The sequence below is a fragment of the Octodon degus genome, unplaced genomic scaffold (genome assembly GCF_000260255.1).
Source record: "Octodon degus isolate 3935 unplaced genomic scaffold, OctDeg1.0 scaffold00092, whole genome shotgun sequence".
Taxonomy (NCBI): Eukaryota; Metazoa; Chordata; class Mammalia; order Rodentia; family Octodontidae; genus Octodon; species Octodon degus.
The window spans coordinates 5,479,083-5,498,893 of record NW_004524668.1 but is presented as its reverse complement, the minus strand read 5'-3'; the positions used below and the strand labels follow the sequence as shown (position 1 = coordinate 5,498,893).

At 48.1% G+C, this 19,811-nt stretch overlaps 2 protein-coding genes across 2 annotated transcripts in view; one reads left to right on the top strand and one right to left on the bottom strand.

The window, feature by feature from the left end:
- Window positions 1–415, bottom strand: part of Pla2g2c (phospholipase A2 group IIC) — a 13,528-nt gene extending 13,113 nt beyond the window's left edge. The window contains exon 1 of the mRNA XM_023722450.1: window positions 386–415. Coding sequence (XP_023578218.1) covers window positions 386–415 — 30 coding nt within the window. The remainder of the gene's footprint in view (window positions 1–385) is intronic.
- Window positions 416–6,957: 6,542 nt separating this feature from the next.
- Window positions 6,958–13,661, top strand: Ubxn10 (UBX domain protein 10). Its single transcript, XM_004637751.2, has 2 exons — window positions 6,958–7,037; window positions 12,769–13,661. Exon 2 carries the CDS (start codon window positions 12,784–12,786, stop codon window positions 13,633–13,635), a length of 852 nt encoding a protein of 283 aa, XP_004637808.1. The 5' UTR covers window positions 6,958–7,037; window positions 12,769–12,783; the 3' UTR covers window positions 13,636–13,661.
- Window positions 13,662–19,811: the final 6,150 nt, after the last annotated feature.

Genomic DNA, 19,811 nt, shown 5'->3' with positions numbered 1-19,811 from the left:
TCTCTCTCTCTCTCTCTCTCTCTCTCTCTCTCTCTCTCTCTGCCTCTCTCTGTCTCCTGAACAAATTAACCATGCACAGGTTTGGTCTACAAGGAAGGACCTTAATCTTTGAAACAAGCAGATGATGACAAGAAAAGAGCCTGGGTGTGTGACTGATAAATGACTGGCTGATAGGCTCTTACTAAACACCAACTGGGTGCTCCGTGAATGAGAAGATTCTGGCCCAAGCAAGGTCGCCAAGCTGCCCTCAGATACCAAAAGGTAAATATAGGCCAAAAGCCCTGCATGGGCAGAAATTCCAGGTTTGCTTCTCCATTGCTTCTAAAACGCTTCCTGGTCTCTTGGAGGAAGTCGTGGCAGCTTCTCCCCCTAGACTCTCACTCACTGGGAACCGTTTGCCTCTGTGGGGAACCATGGGGCCCACGGTGAGCACCCTTCCTGGGCGGGAGGAGAGGAGGCATCTCTAGTCAGTGACTGGCTAGGTGATGGTTTAAACTGGGTGGCCTCTTGCCTCTTTCAGAGCAGTTCTGAGAAGCCAAGATCTCGGCAACTGCTCCTGTATGTCACTTCCACCCCTGTCAGCTTGTCCTTCTGGGTGCCAGCTTCTCCCACTGTGTCAGGTGCTTCTTTTCCCCCATCCTGCCCTGTTCTGTTCTCAGTCACTTCTCCTGAGAGCCTCCCAGCTAGGTACTTCTTCTCTGTCTCAGAATTTGTTTCCAGGGAACCCAATCTTAGTCCATGTAGAGTAACAGGCATTGTCTAGCAGTTGTATAAATAAATGCCTCTGAGCTCAGAGACAGGAGCAGCGCACTCTCCTGGGCGGGTCACAGGAAGCATCTTAAAAGAGATGATTTTGGAGGAGGCCAGCTCCTCATGCAATCCTACCAGGAAGTTCCTGTCACTACCCTACTTCACAGTCAAGGAAACCAAGGCTCAGAGAGGAGAGGTGACCTGAAGAGAGCCCACCCAGCTACTGAGTGGCAGCAGGAGGACTTCTCCCCTGGGACCTAACTCCCAAACCAGTGTTTCCTGCCTCTCCGGGGGTCCCCGCACACCCCTTTCATTCACATGGGCTTCTGAAGATCTCAGGGCATTTTCATACACTGACCTTCTCATGACTGCACCTTAGCCACTTCATATGGTTCCCTCCAACTGACTTGGGGCTCTGAGGATTGTGCCAAAAGAAAACTAAGAGCACAGAGTGAGAAGGACAAAGACTTCCTGAGGGTGTGGGCTCTCGTGTTGGCTCTTGGGCAGCAGCCAGTCCATGGGGAGCCAGAGCCATACTCTGGGTCATTTGCCAGACCCATTGATTCATCTTGAGCTCAACTAGTGAAATATGCTCTAACTTTTCTCTCCACAAAGAAAGTAAGGCAGAAAGAATATGTAAGTTCCACGAGGACAAAGGCCATGTCCGTGTTGTCTACCTCTTTATTCCTAGTGCCAGCCTGGCATGTGCTTGGAACAAATAGGCACCGGTGGTGATAGACAACATGTGTATTTTTAATAAATGTTTTAAAATTAGTTATTTATTTGGTATAGGGTCTCACTACACAGTTCGGGCTCACAGTGTTCCTTCTGTCTCAGCCTCCCCAGTGCTGGGATTACAGTGTGTGCCACCACGCCTAGTTTCATGGCCTTCACGGCATGCCCAAGGTTCAGGGGCCAGCACAGCATGCAGTACCAGGGATCAAACTCAGGTCCTTGCACTTTCCAGGCAGGTGCTTAGATCACTGAGCTATCTCCCCAGCCTGACAACATACGTATTGCACTGACTTACCCTGCGCAGCTTCTGAGTACTTCATATATATTATGGGTACTAAATCCTCACTCTCTCAGCTATATAAGTACTATTTATTATCCTCATTTTGCAGGTAGGAAACTAGGCATGGAGAGACAGGCAGTACCTAAGTACTTGAGGAATGCATAAGTCAGTGAATGGACAGCATCTTATACTTGAAGTTTTAACAAGGAAGCCCTGCCTACCATCTACTGAGTGCCAAGTGGGGCTCAGCACTGAGTGCACATTGTTTCCTTGAGCCCTCCCGATCAGGCGTACCTCATCAGTCCCAGTTTGTGGGTGGGGGTAACTGAAGCCAGGAGAGGGTAGGTAGTTTACCCTGGAAGCTGATAGGTCTCTAGGGTGTCTGATGCCAAGCCTGGCGCTCCATGTTACTTGGTAGCTCTCCTGCCTGGATGGTTCACCAGCCCAAGAATTGTGCTGATCCAAAACACACAGCTGAGGAGACAGAACCCAAGATTATCCACACAGTCCAAGAGACGCCGCAATGGTCTTATTTTACACATAGTTCCAACAAGTTCCTCAGTCCAGCAGCTGAGCAGCAGTGCAGTTAAGAGTGACTTTTCTTAGCAAGAAGGCCGGGGAGGAATGATGATTAATCAAGAACCATCAAAGCCAAGGAGCCTGGGACCACCAGATGTGAGGGCTGATGGTATGGCTCACATCAACAATGGTGTTGCCGGAGCGCAATTGCTGGCTTTGAGTTGCCAGGAAATGCTGAACTGTGCAAGGGACAGGAAGATAAGGAGGAATTAAGGGATTCTATGGCGAAGAAGATTCTATGTCAGATCCATGGCAAAGATTCTACGTCAAAGAAGAGGGCTGGAGTTGTCCCGCCTTTTCCTGTCTGAACACTGTAAGCACCTTGGCTCTCTGGTCCCCCTAGATCTGTGGTGGAAATATTGACCCTGCCCCTTCCTCATCTCCCAAAGACCAGCAAACTTCAGCGAGCCCCTAAAGGTGAAACCCCTTGGCCAAGATGTGTGGCAGTGTTTGATACACTCATCTTAACAAGACTGCAAAATAGGATATTTCTGTGTATTTTCCAACAATGTGGGAGAAATAATAAAATGCAACAGCATCTTAAGGGAAAAATGTCATTATCCAGGAATTTGCTTCTTGCAGGACCCCTCAAGAAGCTGATCCACCAGGAGACAGGACCAACTGCACCAGCCTCTTGGCTTCACTCCTAATTATCTATAGTGTTTACTATTTATTTATTTATTTGGCACAGGGTCTCACTATACAGCTTGGACTCATAGTAATCCTCCTGTCTCAGCCTCCCCAGCACTGGAATTACAGGTGTGTACCACCATGCCTGGTTTCATGGCCAACACATCATGCCTGATGCTCCAGGGCTGGCACAGATTGTGGTATTGGGGATTGAACCTAGGTCCTTGCATTTGCCAGTCAGGCACTTAGACTGCTGAGCAATTTTCTGAGCCCCACAAGTGTTTACCTTCTGCTTAAAGGTTATCTGTGATCTCAATCCAGAGCTTTAGTAGAATCAAGGCCCAGCGGAGCAAGACACTTGTGTATAGGGTACAGAGATGCAGAAATCTTGATGTTACTAGTTCAAAACGGAGTCAAATGTTCTTTGAAGATAAAACTGCTAAGAAACTAGACATCTGACCTTCATCCAACCCTGAAAGAGGTCCAAGGGAATTCATTTAGACCCCAAGTCAGTTATCCTCGCTGGGTACCAACCGGAAGCTTGCTGGGTCTCTCTAGAAAAGCTAGCTGTGAATTGGCACTCCATCATCATTAATTCATCATTTACTGAGCACCTACCACAAAGCAGGCATTGATTGTGTCAGCAAAGCAGGGGCATCAGAGACAGGCAAGCTCCTGCCCTTGCAGAGCTCAGAGGCTACTGAAGGAAAGCTCCACAGTGAGATGAGAGTGATATGAAGATTGCTAACTCTCACTGAGCACTTCTATGTGGCAGATGCTGTGCAAAGTTCCTTATGGGTATTATCTCATTTCATGCTCATGACCATGATAGCCTTCACATTTCTGCTTTATAGATTTGGAAACTGAGGTCCAAAGATGATAGGTCAATTACTCAAAGTCCTCAGCTGACAAGTGACAAAGCTAGGAGGTGAGACTCCATCTTTGACTCCAGAGGCCATGGCTGCAGCTCCCATGACCAGCTCAATAGGTAGTTGAAGAGAAAGTGTCATTTGCAAACACAAGAATGAGGATGGGTTTCTGAATAGATAGTGAAACCAGCTTCAGAACCAGCCGAAGTTTGGGATGTGAGTTCCAGAACTTCTCTACTGCTTTTCAGCTGAAGATTCTGAGAAGAGTTGGGTCTATTTTGTTGTTATTTGGGGGGGAGGTTGTTTGATTGTTTCGCTTTGTCTTTTGAGTTGAAGAGCCAACAATGGTGCTTCTATGGTGGAATAAGCCCAAGGCAAAGGAACTGTCCTAGTGAGGGTGCATGGTATCATCTTGGGCTTGTTCCATTGGATTAGATGGAAACTAGAAAGAGCGCATGACATTGGGTAGTTAGGAAAAGCTTTCATGAAAGACCTGGATTTTAAGAAGAGATTCGAAGGATCTGGTGGTTTGAGTTCATTTCAAGGTAGGGTGGGCATGAGCAAAGACAACGGGGTAAGAAAACTGAAGGCTATTTACACAACAAGGTGACTGTGGCCCAAGGAGAGAGGTAATGGGCAGAGTGATGTCCGACTGGGCAGGAAGAATTGTCTGCCTTCAAGCTTGCAGTGCGGTGATCTCCGTCTATGTTTACTGAGAAATTATTTTGTGTGTAAGTGCCAGACACTGAACCTGATGCCCCCTCCCTTTTCTCCAGGGCCTGGGATGGAACTCAGGGCCTCACATATCCTAAGCAAGCACTCTACCATTGAGCTAGCTACCACCCACCAAAAGACACCATCTCTAAAGAAGGTCAGGAGATAGCAAAGTCACAGCCATGGTCTGACTGGCTTTCTCTTTTTCCCTGCAGTCTCTCCCTCCCTGGGACTCTATATTTCATGACACACAAAGCTGAACATGAGTCAGGCCATAGTCACAACCACCCCTTTGCTGCTCCAGCAGGGCACACGCACACATGCGTGCACAGGGGGTGGGAAGCCAACTCGATTCTCCGAAGGATTGCGTAATTCTTAGGTGTTGCTAAAATAGCTGATGAAGAATCTACTTTAATCTTTTCTGAGTGGGTGCGGAAGGGCTGAAGAGCATCACTTAAATATTCTTGACAGAATCATTAACAAAATATAAGCCATCAGCTCTGAGCTGCAAAACCAGCATCTCCAGAAGCTGCATCTTCTGTGCCTTCCTAGGGCCACAGTGCCCCCCAAAGTTGGAGGAGGTTGGGCAGTGGGCATCCTGAACAAGATGCAGGCCCAGCCTAAGCCCTTGCCTGGTTGTCAGCATCCTCTCTGATGCAGTCAAAAACATTCTCACTGAAGTGATCCTCTTTTCCTTACCTCAAAATCAAGTTGATGGCTGGGCCCATGAGGACCTATATAATCACATCCTGCCTGCTCTTCAGCCTGTGACTCAAACTGTATTGAAAAGAGTCTGACCCAGAACTCTTAATCAGTCCACAAATGTTTTCTCAACAAAACTGTGAATGGCTTGTAGAAGGCTTAGAGCATACACTCATCAAAATCCAACATTGGTCATGTCCAAGACAGACCAAAGAGCAATTCTTTAGCTATAATGCCAGATCATGAATCTATGGGTCTTGGGTGTAGCAGAGTATCTTCTAAAGATATACTATCTAAATTATTGCAAATGACTTAGAGACTGACAGACAGCAATCCACTTGGGACACCTGAGGCATCTCAATTCCAACTTGGAAGCAAGATTTCAGCCATTAGGCTGGACATGAAGGATGAATAGGAATTAGGTAGAAGGAGGGAAGGGGCTAGAGAGGAATCTTCTAAGCCAATGGGACCGCAGGAGCAAAGGCTTGTAGTCTAATCAGAGTGCGACTTTCAAGTGTGACCATGTGGTAGGGATTGAATGGGTATTAGAGCCCCGTGGTCACACATTTAACTTTGGGTGGAGTCAGAGGACAGCCCCTTTCCACTCCAGCAGGCAGAAGAAAGAAAGTGAGGAAGAAAAGAAGGCAGGTTTGTAGGTCTGATGGTGGACAACTGAGAAATTTTTCACACCATGACTTCTATTCTGTCTTTGCAGAGGGCAGCAAAATTATCTTCCAAAAGGGAAGAAGGAGAGGGAGAGATGGGAGGTTTCAAGCGTGAGAACAAGGTTTGAAATAGCCACTGAGGAGAAAGGAGAGAGAATCCAGAAGGGAAAGAGGAAGGCTTGCTGAGCAGGGGGAAGGGCCCATATAGGTGGAAATGGTGCTGTCTATTGCTCAAGTTTGTGGCTGTCAAGATTTCTTTACCACCTAAGCACAGTAGATTTGGGTTAACGATTGATCACATGAAAGGGATGGAAAGCCGGCAGGCAGGACAAGGACATGGGGGATTCCTGCCAAGAGAATGGCTCAAGCAGTGGACTGTGGATGATGGCAGAAAGAAAACCCAAAGTGCAATGGGATGGAAGGCTTGATGATGTTGAAGAACTACTGTATTAGCGCCCAGAGTTGTTGAAGTATTAGAGGTAGGGCTTGCCCCTCAGAGAAGGTGCAGTTGCCCTTGATCACAACGTTCAGCACTCAGCCATGTGTCTGAGGCTGCAACAGGCCAAAGAGCTGATATTCAAAGGGCGATGGTGAGAACTGGTAAGTAGACTCGGGGTCCTGCTCCATACCTCTCAAAAGACGTCCTGGAAGCAGCAACTTGGATTCCAGAGCCCACAGGACACAATCAGTCCCACAGTCTCATTACACAGGAGGGCACTGAGAAGATCAAGTGTGACCCAAGGTCACAACTTGGTTTGGGGCTAGACTTGGTAGGGTGCTGCTCCTCTACCCCACCTACCAGCCCAGGCCAGAACTCTCCTTTCCCTGGATGTGCTCTTCCAAAGAGATGAGAGACAGAGGCGGCAGATGAGGCAAGGAAGAGGAGGCCAGCAAGAGGAAGAAGCCAAAGCCAGCATCCCTGTTGCCGCCAAAAGGCTAAGGCTTCGGGCCTGGCAGTCCACTCCCCTATCTCCCCGGTCTGTCCGGTTCCGGTCAGACCGGAAGCACGTGGCCCCCACCCCTGGCGGTTGCCCTGGAGACGTGGCTGTTTACCAACAGCACCAAGCTGGGCGCCCGTGGCTACCGCGGCGGATGGAGCGACAGAGCTGCGAGGTGAGCACAGCCGACCAGCTGCCCAACCCTGGGCTGCCCAGGGTCCCTGGTCCCCGCTGACCTCAGAGAGGCTGGGACAAGCCAGTTCCAGAGAGCCTGGCATCTCGCCCGCGGGGCTTCCCTAGAGCTGGCCTCAGGGACTAACCTCAGGAGACTGGAGGGGAGCCTGTAAGAGATAGGTTTTCCCCAGGCTCACAGCAAGCCCTGCCAGAGATCACCTTTGCTGAAATAGGACAAATCCCAGTCTGGGCAGCTGCCATGTGCCCTAAGAAACAACTAGGCCATGACCTTTTGGTGAGATGGGCACAACTAACCTCTGGACGCAGACCCGAGGGAGAAAAGGAGGTCCCAGCCACCCAGACGAGAAGCAGAGGGAGGCGCCCCCATCCCTATTCCTTTTGTTAAAGTCCGCTGTAACTTTCTAGCCGCTCTGTCTGCCCCTCCCCCAAACTTCCCCTTCTGTGCCTTAGGTTTGTGTGCTTCCAGGGCTGTCAGAACTTGGACAGAATTGAGTTGCCCCACCCCCTCCCCACCCTTTTGCTGCTAGAATCACCCCCCTGGCCCCCTACCGTCCCCCTTTCCCACCCTTTGGTCACTTGGCTTTTGATTTCAGTGTGATACTGTGCATAGGACAGGGCATTCAGATCTTTAGTCTGAGGTAGAACTGGGAATGGTACCAAAGTTTTCTCATCCTCCACCCAACAGCCGTCTCCTGTTGATTCCTCTAAGCATTTTTATCCCAGAAGCCTGGTTGGGTGGAGGTGGGGGTGGAAAGAGGTGGTATTAACTGATAAACAGTTTTAAAAGACCAATTCGTATGTATGCATCTTGGTATATACCAGCAGATGGTATGTAGGTGGTTATATTTTATTGCTTTTACTGTAAGTTTAGATTTGGGTTGTAAAATAGGATAGTCCAAACCTGTAGTGGGTTGTGGGTACCCTTGGAAAACAGAAATCTCGCCGCAGCTTTTTTCATCCAATTTTCCTTCCTTCCAGTTGATTTGGTGATTCATCCTCAGGAGTGGGCACTTGCCCTTCTGGCAACTTCTTGGAAACCGTTGTCAGTGTTTGTTTCCTGCTACCTAGAAGGCCTCTGCAGTGCAGCTATTGTGTTTAAGTAAACAGGCCTCTTGCTTATTCAGCTGGCAGCTTGATGGATGCTCATGCCTAGAGCTGGTCAAATCACTTTGTGGTTGAATGGCTGCCAGGCCTAAAGGGAGATGAAGTAAACTAACCTGAGATGATGCCCACTACGGAAGCCTGCCTGGAACAAAATTGTTAAGGAAGAGTGTGGGACCCAGGGTATGACCCTAAAGGCACAGTTGGCCCAGATTCCCAGACACCTGTTTTCCTCCACCTCCCCTGCCCTTGCACTGGATGCTAGAGGCGCTGGTGTGCCCTCCATAAAACAGATGGTCCTTGCACTCAGGAGGAGGCAATGAGTTCTGAAATCAGGTTGGACGTAATGGTTTTACCTGAGGGAGGTGTTAGTCTCTAAATAACTGTGAGTGGGCTTCTGGGAATTAGTCATAATTGAGGTTTTTCTGTGCGATAGCTCGCAGTCATGTTATCTTATGACCAGGGTGTCTTGAAGATGACACCCCCTGAACATCGCTAATTATATAGTACCAAAAGGTATAGCAAGTGCATGCACATAGTCAAGTTTTACTGTTAAAAATAATCCAGCAGAGCCTGTGAGAACATATGACTTTGCTCATCAAAGTTGTTAAGGAAGAGGTTTCTAAGTTACCAAACTTACTGACAGTTAAGCTTTCCCGAGGCATGTGTGGGTAGTGGAAGCCAAGCTTGGGATAATTCTGGAAAAACTGTGGCAAATTAATAGCCATTCCCCAGTGGGAGGTGGGTAGAGAAGGGAGTCGAGCTTGTGTTGGGTACAGCAGTGGGACCAGAATGCCTTCTTATGCCATCCTTAGCGCAGCTGCAGGGCTGCCTCATTACAAGTGAAAAGACTTGGGCCGGCCAGATAGCTCAGCTGACTAAAGCACCTGCTTAGGCAAGCTTAGGCAAGTGCAGGGACTGTGGTTCAGTCCCCGGCACCACATGCTGCACCAGCCCCACCTGCCAGAGCAGGCTGAGCTGGCCAGAGTCCAGCATAATGGTGCATACCTGTAATCCCAGCGCCGGGGAGGCTGAAAGCAGGAGGATCACCACAAGTCCGAGCTGCATAGTGAGATCCTGTAACAACCAAATACATTAAAAAAAAAAAAATAAACAAACAAGCCAAGGACTTTAGACCTAAACTTTGAAGGGTAACAGAATCTTCACAGTTAATCAGAAAATTGATGAAGAGCCCACCGGATCGTTCAGCAGATCAAAGTGCCTGCTTAGGCAGATGCAGGGAGTGGGGTTTGATCCCCAGTGTGCCATGCCAGCCCCGTCCCTGGGGCATGCTGAGATTGCTACTGAGACTGGGCATGGTGGCGCATGCCTGCAATCCCAGTGCTTGGGAGGCAGACAACAAGAGGATCGGACAATGAGTCCAATCTACATAGTGAGACCCTGTAGACCCTGTACTAAATACATAAAGGAAATAAATATAATAAAAATAAAGCTAGTAAGGGGCTGGGGATATAGCTCAGTGGCATAAGCGCCTGCCTGGCAAGCAGTTTAATCCCTGGAACTATTAAAAAAAAAAAAGAAAAGAAAAGAAAATTAATGAGATTAGTAAGGAGATGGGCAGGTAATTCTGATGCCAAAACTCTGCTAAGAAGGCTTCAGAATACCAGCAGCCAGACTGGGTGTGAAAGATGAGCTACGAGTGGGAAATGAGACGGGAGAAATACGCCAGCTGTGAGCGGAACAGAGAAACACAGAGGCCTGGAGAGGAAGAGAGTGGGGACAGCTCTGTCTGCGATTTTGCACAGAGCAGGGCATCATGAATATACAGAGATACCACGGTTTGGTGGTGAGAGAGAGGGTGCTCCCTCCAATGAGGCAACGCCAGAAACGTGCTCAGCGTGCCACAGCTAGAACAGGAAGTGGAAGGGATTTGAATGGCAATGATCAGGACTGGGTGAAGAAGGGCGCTTGGAGGAAGTGAATTTGAGGTCAGTGTGTGCAATTAGAAGAGAAAAATTGACCCAGGAATGGTTGCCCATTTTTTGAGGCAGTCATAGATGGTAGCTCGCTGGAATGAACCTCCTGTCATTCCTGTGCAGTGGACAGGGCAGGCGCAGGGCCTGGTATGATTACTGATTAGTACTGACTGGGAAGAACACCACCAAGGACACCTGGGGTAACTGAAAGCAACAGGGGAGGCACTAGGCCTAGAGTAACAGAACATACCAAACAGGCCTACAACCAGAACCAAAGAAAGTCCTTAACATTTAACTAAACCTCTACCATCTACCAGGTTTGATATGTGATATGTGTTATTTCTGCTTGATATGTGTTATTTCCTGTTCTTATCTTTGTCTTATGGACAGAGAGACTCAAGTTTAGAGGTATTTTAATATTTTCAAGATTGTATAGCTAATAGATTAAGTGGGGAAGGTTATGTAACAGAAAGGTAGCGTGGTGGGCTTATAAGCCTGAAATGGTCCTGGAACTCCTGGTTCTCTGGCATTGCAGAAGGAGGTAGTAGGAAATTATTAGAAGGTCTTACAAGGCGGAGAGGGATGTGGTCAGCCTGTGAGCAGAGAAAGCAGTAATCGCCATGGAAATCAGGACTCAGAGGAAAAGAGGGAGTCCAACAAGGCCTTTGTAGCATTCTGGGGAAGATGTAACTGTGGACTGGAAGGAGAAAGTGGTGCTATGGTGTCAGTGGAGTGATGACCAAGATGGCGAAGAAAGAGGAGGCAACGTGACATGGTAGGCCCGGGTCTGCCCAGAGATGTGCTCTAGCAGGTCTTAGTGTGTTGCTTCTATTTGCATTTACCGGCACTCATGAGCACCCTTGGTGTGAGACCCAGCACAGGGTCCTTGAGGTGTCCACCGGGGAATTGGAAGATAGAAACAAAACCGGAAATCAAGAGACTGCATGTGATGTGCTGGGAGCCAGCCAAGACTGGTCCTCTAGGAAGCAGCTCCTGTGAGTGCAAAGGACACGGGACTGAACGTCCCAAGACCTGGGTTCTGCGACCATCTCTCAGATTCCCCCACCAGCCGGCTCTGTGGCCACTGGGCAGCCACTCTGTCTGTCTTCTGCTGCATGTAGCTGTAGCATCAGCTTGTGCTCAGATTTCTCTTACAGTTGGTTTAAGATGGAGTTTGACAAATGGTGACCCACGGGGCCAAAATTGGCTGGTCAACTGTTCCTGTGTGGCTGGTGAGCTGAGAATAGCTTTTACATTTTAAATCGTTTTTGGAGGGGAGAGGAATATGTTTGTAACATGTGAAATTCCAATTTCAGAGTCCCAATGAAGTTTTATTGGATGCAGCCATACAAGTTCATTTACATACTGTCTGGGACTGTGCTGCAGAGGCAGGATTTTAGGACAGACTGTGTGGTCTGCAACGCCCCAAATAGCCACTCTCTGGCTCATTACAGGAAAGGTTTGGCGACCCCTTGTTTAGAAGCCCAGTGCCTTCCCTTGTGATTCTGGCATAGGGCTTCCTGCCCTCCTGATCCCTGATGACCAGGTTAGAGAGGGATATTATGGTAAGTGATTTCTGCAGAGTCACCCGGGAAGATTGAATGACAAGACAGTAGGAAGAGAAGTGAAGGAAGGGCAAACTCTGGGTAGGTCGAGTAAGAGGAAATAGGAAGGACTGAGATGCAAAAGAAAAATAGGGGTCCCAGAGTGTGGTTTTTCTGCTGTGAATAATGATACCAGGGCAGGCTGCTAGCCCTTTCTCTAAGGGAGCTCTGCAGAGGGGAGGGCAGGGTAGATAAATGCGCCTGGGCAGAGCTGAGCTTGGTTTCCCTGCTGAGCATGTTAACAGCATTACCTTCCCTCTCTGGGCAAAGGCAGTCACCGCTAACTCTCCTGACTATGCTGCTGCATCCACGGATGGTACAGACCACCTCCAAGGGAGGGATTCTCAATGTGGGAGCCAGCAAATCCCTGAGTACATCAAACTCTCCTTGCCCCATCTGCCCTTCCCTCTCCCTGGTCTAGATCAAGGGCAAGCAAACTGTGACCCCGGAACCTAGTGCGACCTAACCCTTTTTTTTTTTTGTAAATGAATTTGTCCTAGAACACAGCCACAGCCCCTGTGCTGAATGTGTTGTCCATGCTGGTTTTGTGCTGTAGTGGAGGCTTGAGTGGTAACAGAGACCATACAGCTCCCAAAGCTGATCATATTTATGGAGAATGTTGGCTGACCCCTGCTCTACATTTTCACATGGTTTGTTCCCTCTCATCAGTGGGGGTCTCTGAGCTTAAAGGCCCCTTCTCATAAGAATGAGTTTTCCACCTTAGCTACTCTTTCATACAACGCTGTTTTATTTGTAGCAGTTTTTACTCTTTGAAGTACCTATTTACTTGTGAGTCTAATGCCAGTCTTCCCTCATTACAATAATTTAAACTCAGGGACTTTGATGCACTCATTGTTTTAAGTCCCTGCAATGAATGAATGAATGAATGAATGAATGAATGAATGAACGAATGATGTCGGTGTCTTTTTAAATACCAGAAATCCAGACGTTCCCAGCCTCTAGCCTATTGGTGCTTATCCTTGGCACTTAGAGTGTGGGTGCACGGACCCAGCTATCCCAGGAAGTTTATTTAACCCATATCCTTGTCTGCTTTCTCCCGTTTCCTTAGGGGTCCTGAGAAGCAATGGCCACGGAAGCCCCTGTGAACATAGCGCCACCTGAACACAGTGCTGTTGCCGGGACAGCAGCCGATAGCTTCATTTGGCAGCCAGACTCACTAAAAATGCACCTCGTCAGGCCCAAGTCTGCCAAGGGCCGAACAAGGCCACATCACCACAAAACACAGGGCACGGAGGAGTGCGCTCACAGTACGCTTTCCTCTCCACCTCCAGCCAATCCCAGTGAGTCACCAAGCAGCCAGAAGCGAGGAGCCTGTGCACCCGCACTGCCAGCTCGAGGAGCCACCGGTGAGATCCCTGATCGGCTGCACCAGGTACCTGCTGGGGCTTCCTCTTCTCTCAATAAATACCCAGTCCTTCCTTCCATCAACAGAAGAAGCCTAGAGAAGGGCGCTGCCGACGCAGTCGCTAAAAAAGCCGGCTCGCCACAACTGAGCAACATCCAGGCGCGCTGCCCAGACGGGCCCTGCTCCGTGAAGACGAGCAAAGAAGATTCCAGAGCTCAAGCTCACATCTGTGCCCTGGAGAGGAACTTCATCCTCCGCACCAAGAGGCAGGGCACCGCCAGGGCTGGAAACCTGGCAGAACCGTCAGACCAAGAACCGCGGCTGCTGCTCGCTGTCAGGTCACCATCAGGCCAGAGATTTGTCCACCACTTCCGGCCGACTGACGACCTGCAAATGGTTGTTGCTGTGGCTGAGCAGAAGAACAAAGCCACCTACGGACACTGCAGCATTGAAACAATGGAGGTGCCCAGGAGACGGTTCTCTGATCTCACCAAGTCTCTGCAGGAGTGCGGGATCCCACACATGTCCGTGCTGGGCATCTCACAGGAACAGAGAGAGGGGAGGCCCTGAGTCCACAGCACCCTACAGGAGCCCTGGGTCTCTGAGCAAGGAGCATGCTTGGGTGTGGAGGCCTCCCACGCAGCCTGGTTCCAAGTGCCATGTGAGCCTGGTGCAGCTGTGACCTTTGGCCTTAACTCCAGTGTCCTCTGAGGCTGTGACACCTGCACATGTGCCAACTGCACCCCCAGGGCCACAGGTAGGGACCAAGGTGGGCCCAAAACAGCTGCGGCCAGGCCTTCTCCCTCCTACAGCGTTGGGACCTTCCAAGACCACGGTCCTTTCCGGAGCACCTGCAGCCCTTATAATGAACTCTGATTCTTGAAGCCAATGGTTTGCCTTTCTGTATTTGACCAAGATTAAACACTTTCAAGGGAGGATTCTAGTCTGGTAAATAACACAGGGTTTAGCGAGCATCTAGCTGGCGTTTATATTTTCCACAAGTATCTTTAAGAAATAGGTTGTTAACCCTATCTTCAGAGCAGTCCCTCTGCTTGGCTGGAGAGGACAGTCACAGTCTGGGCGGATTACTGCATGTAGGAGGTGATGTCAAGGGAAAGTATAGTTCTTCCACTAGTACAAAGCTCCCAACATTTTTTCTAAAACAGTTCTGGAACTGATAGGTAGATTGTGCATATGGTCGTGGGTATAGTTTTGTAGACACTGACCATGTTTGTAGCATTGGGCAGCTCTTCTCTGTATGCAGAACTCTTCTAAAGCTGAAACAGGCCCATGGGATCTGATTTCTTTTACTTTTGTCCGTAAAGACCTCTTTTGTTTTCAGAATACACAAGCCTACAAATCTGTACAAGTTTGCACAAAGGGCCTCTTGGACTACCTAGACGTGGGTAAATTATTTGACTTCCCTTTCTGGTGACTGGCCTGCTTCTGACATGGACGATTCCTACCATAGTGACAGAGCACCCTGCGCTCTGATTTTAAATACTCTGCAGGAGGAGGAGGAGGGCACCTCTCTGGGCTTCTTTGCTGTCCTGGGCGAGACCACGACCCCGCAGCTGCTCACTGATGTGTTCATCTGACCACCTTGGCCTTAGCTGCTCTGAAGACTATGGAGTCTTATTTCTCCAGTTCTGAAATAGAAGTGTAGAAAATTTGCCAAAGTCCTGCCATAGCTCTCGTGAAGGCCAAATTGCCATTCAGAGCAAGCAATACTCAGACCTTCCGGGCACCTTGTCCCTCCTGCCACAGAGCACTGCCATCACAAAGCCCTGGGCACTGGGTACATGCCCTGGGCACATGCCCCCACCCCCCAGGTGGGTAGAGAAGGCAGCATCAGGAGTTGTAGAAGCATCTAAATGTTGCTACCAGCAACAAGGACAGCTTGCACATAGATAAGACCAGTGGGTAGAAATGTTCCTGCACACTGGTGCGTTGGAGATGGCAATGATTTGCTCTGAAAAAAGTTCACCTGTCCCAACTGCACCCCACACCTAGATCACTCTAGAATAGATTATTCTGGATGTTTGCAAAATTTTTTAGTACATCCTGGCTTAGGCAGCCACCACTAACTAGAAAGATGTGCAGAGGGGACAAGGCTGGCATTGGCTCCAGTAGACCCATGCAGCCGGCCACCACTTCCAATCCCTGACCATGCAGAAGAGATGAGGGCCTGAGCCTGGAATCTACAATACAGGACTTCACCTCCCACTGGGACACAAGCACGTAACTCTGCCTCTGCCCTTGGAGGCTGGAGGAAGGGCCATCCATACAATGACACCCACCTGCGGTAAGAATAAAAAATCCAGGCCAGCCAAATAGCTCAGTAAATTAAAGCACCTTCAAGCTGGGGATCGAACCCCTGGCCCCACCTCTGGGGTGCACCGAGACAGCAGTTGAGACTGGACATGGTGGCATGCACCTGTAATCCCAGCTCTTGGGAGGCTGTAAACAGGTGAATCACTAGGAGTCCAATCTAGTAGTGAGATCCTGAACACCCTGTAGTCTCTTCCCTAAAATACAAAAAAAAAAAAAAAAAAAAAAAAAAAAAAAAAAAAAAAAAAAAGAAAAGAATAAAAATCCCAAGGCAGAGGCTTTGCTGATTTCTCCAGACAGGACAGCTTTAGAAAACTTGGGTGAAGGGGAACCTGTTTGAAGGAATCAGCGTCTTCTGCTCTTAGGGGTTTTCTGCTGCCCTGAAGCTTATGATTGTAGGGTGGTAAAAACATGGGAGGCATGAAGCAGAGTTTAGGATATTCTAGGCTATGCAAATAAAGCTAGATTTGAACCATCATAATAGACGGTTTTTGGACAAAAGACAATGATACTAACAATAAAAACTGATTTGTGTGAAGCGGTTTGTGCAGAAGCGTATTTTGTACTTTAGCCTGTGACTTTGGCCACCACATCCTGGTGAATAGAGGGGTTTGTTAACCCAGGCTTCAGTTTTCTCCTTGGGAAAGCACTTGTTCTATAATTAGGACAAAGTCCTCTTACACACACACACACACACACACACACACACACACTGCAGATACCAACACAGAAACCTCATGGCGCCTACTTTTAACTTATCTTAGCCATGAGCTTCCCCTAAACATTATGCAAACTGCTCTAAAAAAACAACCCCCCCCCACAAAAAAACCTTATTTATTTATTTATTTATTTATTTGGTGCAGGGTTTCACTATGCAGCTCAGACTTGTAATGATCCTCCTGTTTTCAGCCTCTCCAGTGCTGGGATTACTATGTGCCACCATGCCTGCTTACAGTGGCTGGCTTGGCAGGCCCAGAGCGGGTCCTGCACAGCATGTGGTACTGGGAATTGAACCTGGGTCCTTGTGCTTGACAGGCAGACATTAAGACCAGTGAGTTATCTCCACAGCCTGCAAACTGCTCTTGATTTTGAGAGCTGGAAGGAACTCTACTGGGATCTAAAGATCTTTTGGCTCTGAATGCATCATTACCAGTTGGGCAACCTTGGGTAAGTCAACAGACTAAATCTGGTGACCCTAGGTAGGTCAACTTTACCCATTTTGTGGTCACAGACCTCAGTGGTACATTTAGTGAACAGTCACTGATGGGCTACCCTGCGTCACACTTAGTGACAGGCCTGAGTGCCTTAGGAAAGTGTTAGCAGAAAAACATGGAAACACTACTAGACTCCCAAGCCTACTGAAATGAGAGGCTCGAGCTGTGTGCATGAAAGAACCCAGAGTGAGGTTCACATTGTGTTCTACTGTGGCTTCTCTCTGCCTTCCCTAAAGGAAATCACACACACACACACACACACACACCTTTTCCATTGGTAGGATTTGTTTCCATTGGTGTCACTGGGAAGATTGCTCCTTAGGGACGTGAACTCTGCATAGGACAAAGCTTTATGACAAGTTATCCCAGAATATGTCCTGATAAAAGTCCAATAGGTAAATTAATCTTGGAAGCAGAAAGAACTTCAGGAGCTAAAAGTGACTCATCATTTAGAATCCCCAAATTTTGTACCAACAGATGGCAGGTGGTTTTGACACAACAGTCCTCGCTCTGGAAGCACCTGGGGATGCAGCCAACAGCTGTCAGGCCAGGGCAGTCCTGCCAAAGAGATGGCTTGTGAAGTTGACTATGGGCCTGTAGTGACCCCAGAGCTCCCATATGACAGCCTCACAAAAAAGAAAATAAGATGAGCCCAGAATCATTCCATTCCAATAATGATCTTGGAGATGAATGATAGGCTACCAGTTCCACAAAAGTAGGCACTAGAGAACAAAGCTTTGCTTTCGTTGATGAGCTTATCAGCCATTTTAAATGGGTTTCCAAAAGACAAAGAAATTTCTCTACACAATTTTTATTAAGGTCTTGACAATAAGTTAAGATAAAAGTGTACCTGATTTTCTAGAGTTTGGGGCATATGTTAGATGAGCCTTTTATTTAGTAAGAGTATCTACTTTTTGGTCACCTAAACAGTATCACAAGCAAACTAGAGTTTTAGTTGGCATTTGGGTGACTGTTTAGATGTCAGTCTCGGAATTAAACAATAACAACTGTTTTCTTGGTCTAAGGCTACACACCCTAATGATGTTAAGAGTTCCTGGGTCTATTGACCTCTTCCAAAAGGTCAGAACCAGCCAAATCCCTCCACAGAAGCAGAAAGGTTAGAGCCACTTTAGCAGAGTTGGCAGTTGAAATGAGCAGACTTTGGGTGACTCAGTTATCAACACGTAAGATAGTAACTCACATTATAAAAATAAAACTAGGTAGAGTTTTTTTTTTTTTTTTTTTTTTTGTCCACAGTGGTGATGTGTGATTTTGCTTTCCTGGTTAGAGAAGTTCCTCCTGGCCCTCTCTGACCTCCCTCTGTGTTCCTCTGCCTTCCTACAGATCAAGAGGCAGCAGCTCTCCTGAAAGGCTGATGGAGAAGATCACACCTCTGGAGGTAATTCTGGACACTTTTAAATCCTATTGCATGAAGTCACATCATGAAGCAACTGATGTGACAGACGCCAGGGGTAAAATTGAGCAGCCTGTCCTATCCAGAAGGGCATCTTGCTTGTGAGCTGAGTAGACTGTAGGAGCCAGGATGGCAGATGCAAGAGTTGGAAGTAGCTGGGAGCCAGGCAAAAGACAGCGGTGGCTGGGGTAGGATAGCAGCCCTAGACGGCATGAGATGCGATCAGATTCTAGACATAGAACCTTTTTACCCTGGAGGAGAAAAGTAACATTTGACAAGTTGGGACCTACCCAAGTGGATTTGGCTTCACCAATATGACCAATGTGGACTCTTTTTTGCAAAAACAGGTAATCAGAACATGGCAGCCAGGGGCATGCACTCAGCAGCAGTAACATTCATATGTAGGAAATGCTCAACAACAAAGCCTACAAGAAAATCAAAGCTATTAGTTTCTTACATTGAGAAAGAGATCTAACTAAGAAAACCACTATTTCACTTAATGTTCAAGTCAAGTTAAAACTAATGACCATCTTACCCTAGGGATGGGATTGCAGAGAGAAGCTGCTAATAGAGACATCCCTGCTCCAGCAAATTAGTGCCTCATCTATCTAGCTCTATTTTTCACCCCTTCCTTTCTTGCTGCCCCTTATTCCATTTATGCAAATTGAATAGCTGATTGGGGATGTACTGCTTCCTAGGAGGGTCCAGTGATCTAATTCGTGAAGCCCCTAGTTTCATAATTATGATGACTTCCTGTTCTTTACAATGAGGGAGCTGCATAGTAGGGTCTTAAAATCACTGAATAGAATAGGTCCCAAACCCCTATTCTTATGGAAGTTACATTGGTAAGGAGAAGACTAAATAACATGTACATAATAGGACAAGGGGGGACATGGAGTGGAATAAGGGGAAATAAGCAGGCTCTCAGGGTCTGGAGAGCCACACGTAGGAGGAGAGGGTGCCAGGGGATGCATCTTGTATGGATGGTCAACCTAGATCCAAAAGAAGAGAACAGGAAAAAGAGGAAGTTGCTTGTGACTACTTGGAAGAAGGCAGCCAGCAGAGGGCGCACAACGGTTCCCAGGAGGGATGCAGTCTAGTCTGGTAGAGGAAAGGCCAGCAGCCAGTGGGGCTGGAGGGAGGGAGGGAGATAGGGAGAGAGACGGCCTCTGTCACTCTGGGTCACGAGGAAGCCACTGCAGGATGCTGAACAGAGGAGTCGCACCTGAGCACCGACATGTGCATTCAGATCGGCTCTCTGGCTGGTATGCTGAGAACTGGCCCAAGACAGAAGATAGAAGAGCAAGGGGGCCTAAACCAGGCTGGGGACAAAGACCAGGGTGGCAACCACAGATGTTAGAAGTGGCCAGTTTATGGGGAAACAATCTATTATATATATTAGAAATTGGCAGTTCCATAACTTTACTTCTCAGTTCCCGTCCACATTCACTGTCTGGAGATTTTTGAACATAGTAACATGGGCATAGGTTACCAAGGTATACAGCTTGTTTGGTGAACCTTCACCTTCATTCTATTCTTCAGACAACTGTACATGGATACAATATAGGACATCACTTAATCCTTTGGTCCAGACAGCTTGGTTGAGCCTGGTGCCAATGAACACATCTAGAATCCCCATCTCCTTCACAGCAAACTCCCAGATTTCCTTAAGGGACCGAGGGGCATGCTTCTTGAAGCCCACCCCATGGATGTGCTTGTGCGTGTTGATTGTGTATTCACAAGTCATCATCTTGCTGATGGCACAATGGCCCTTCTTCTCACCACCT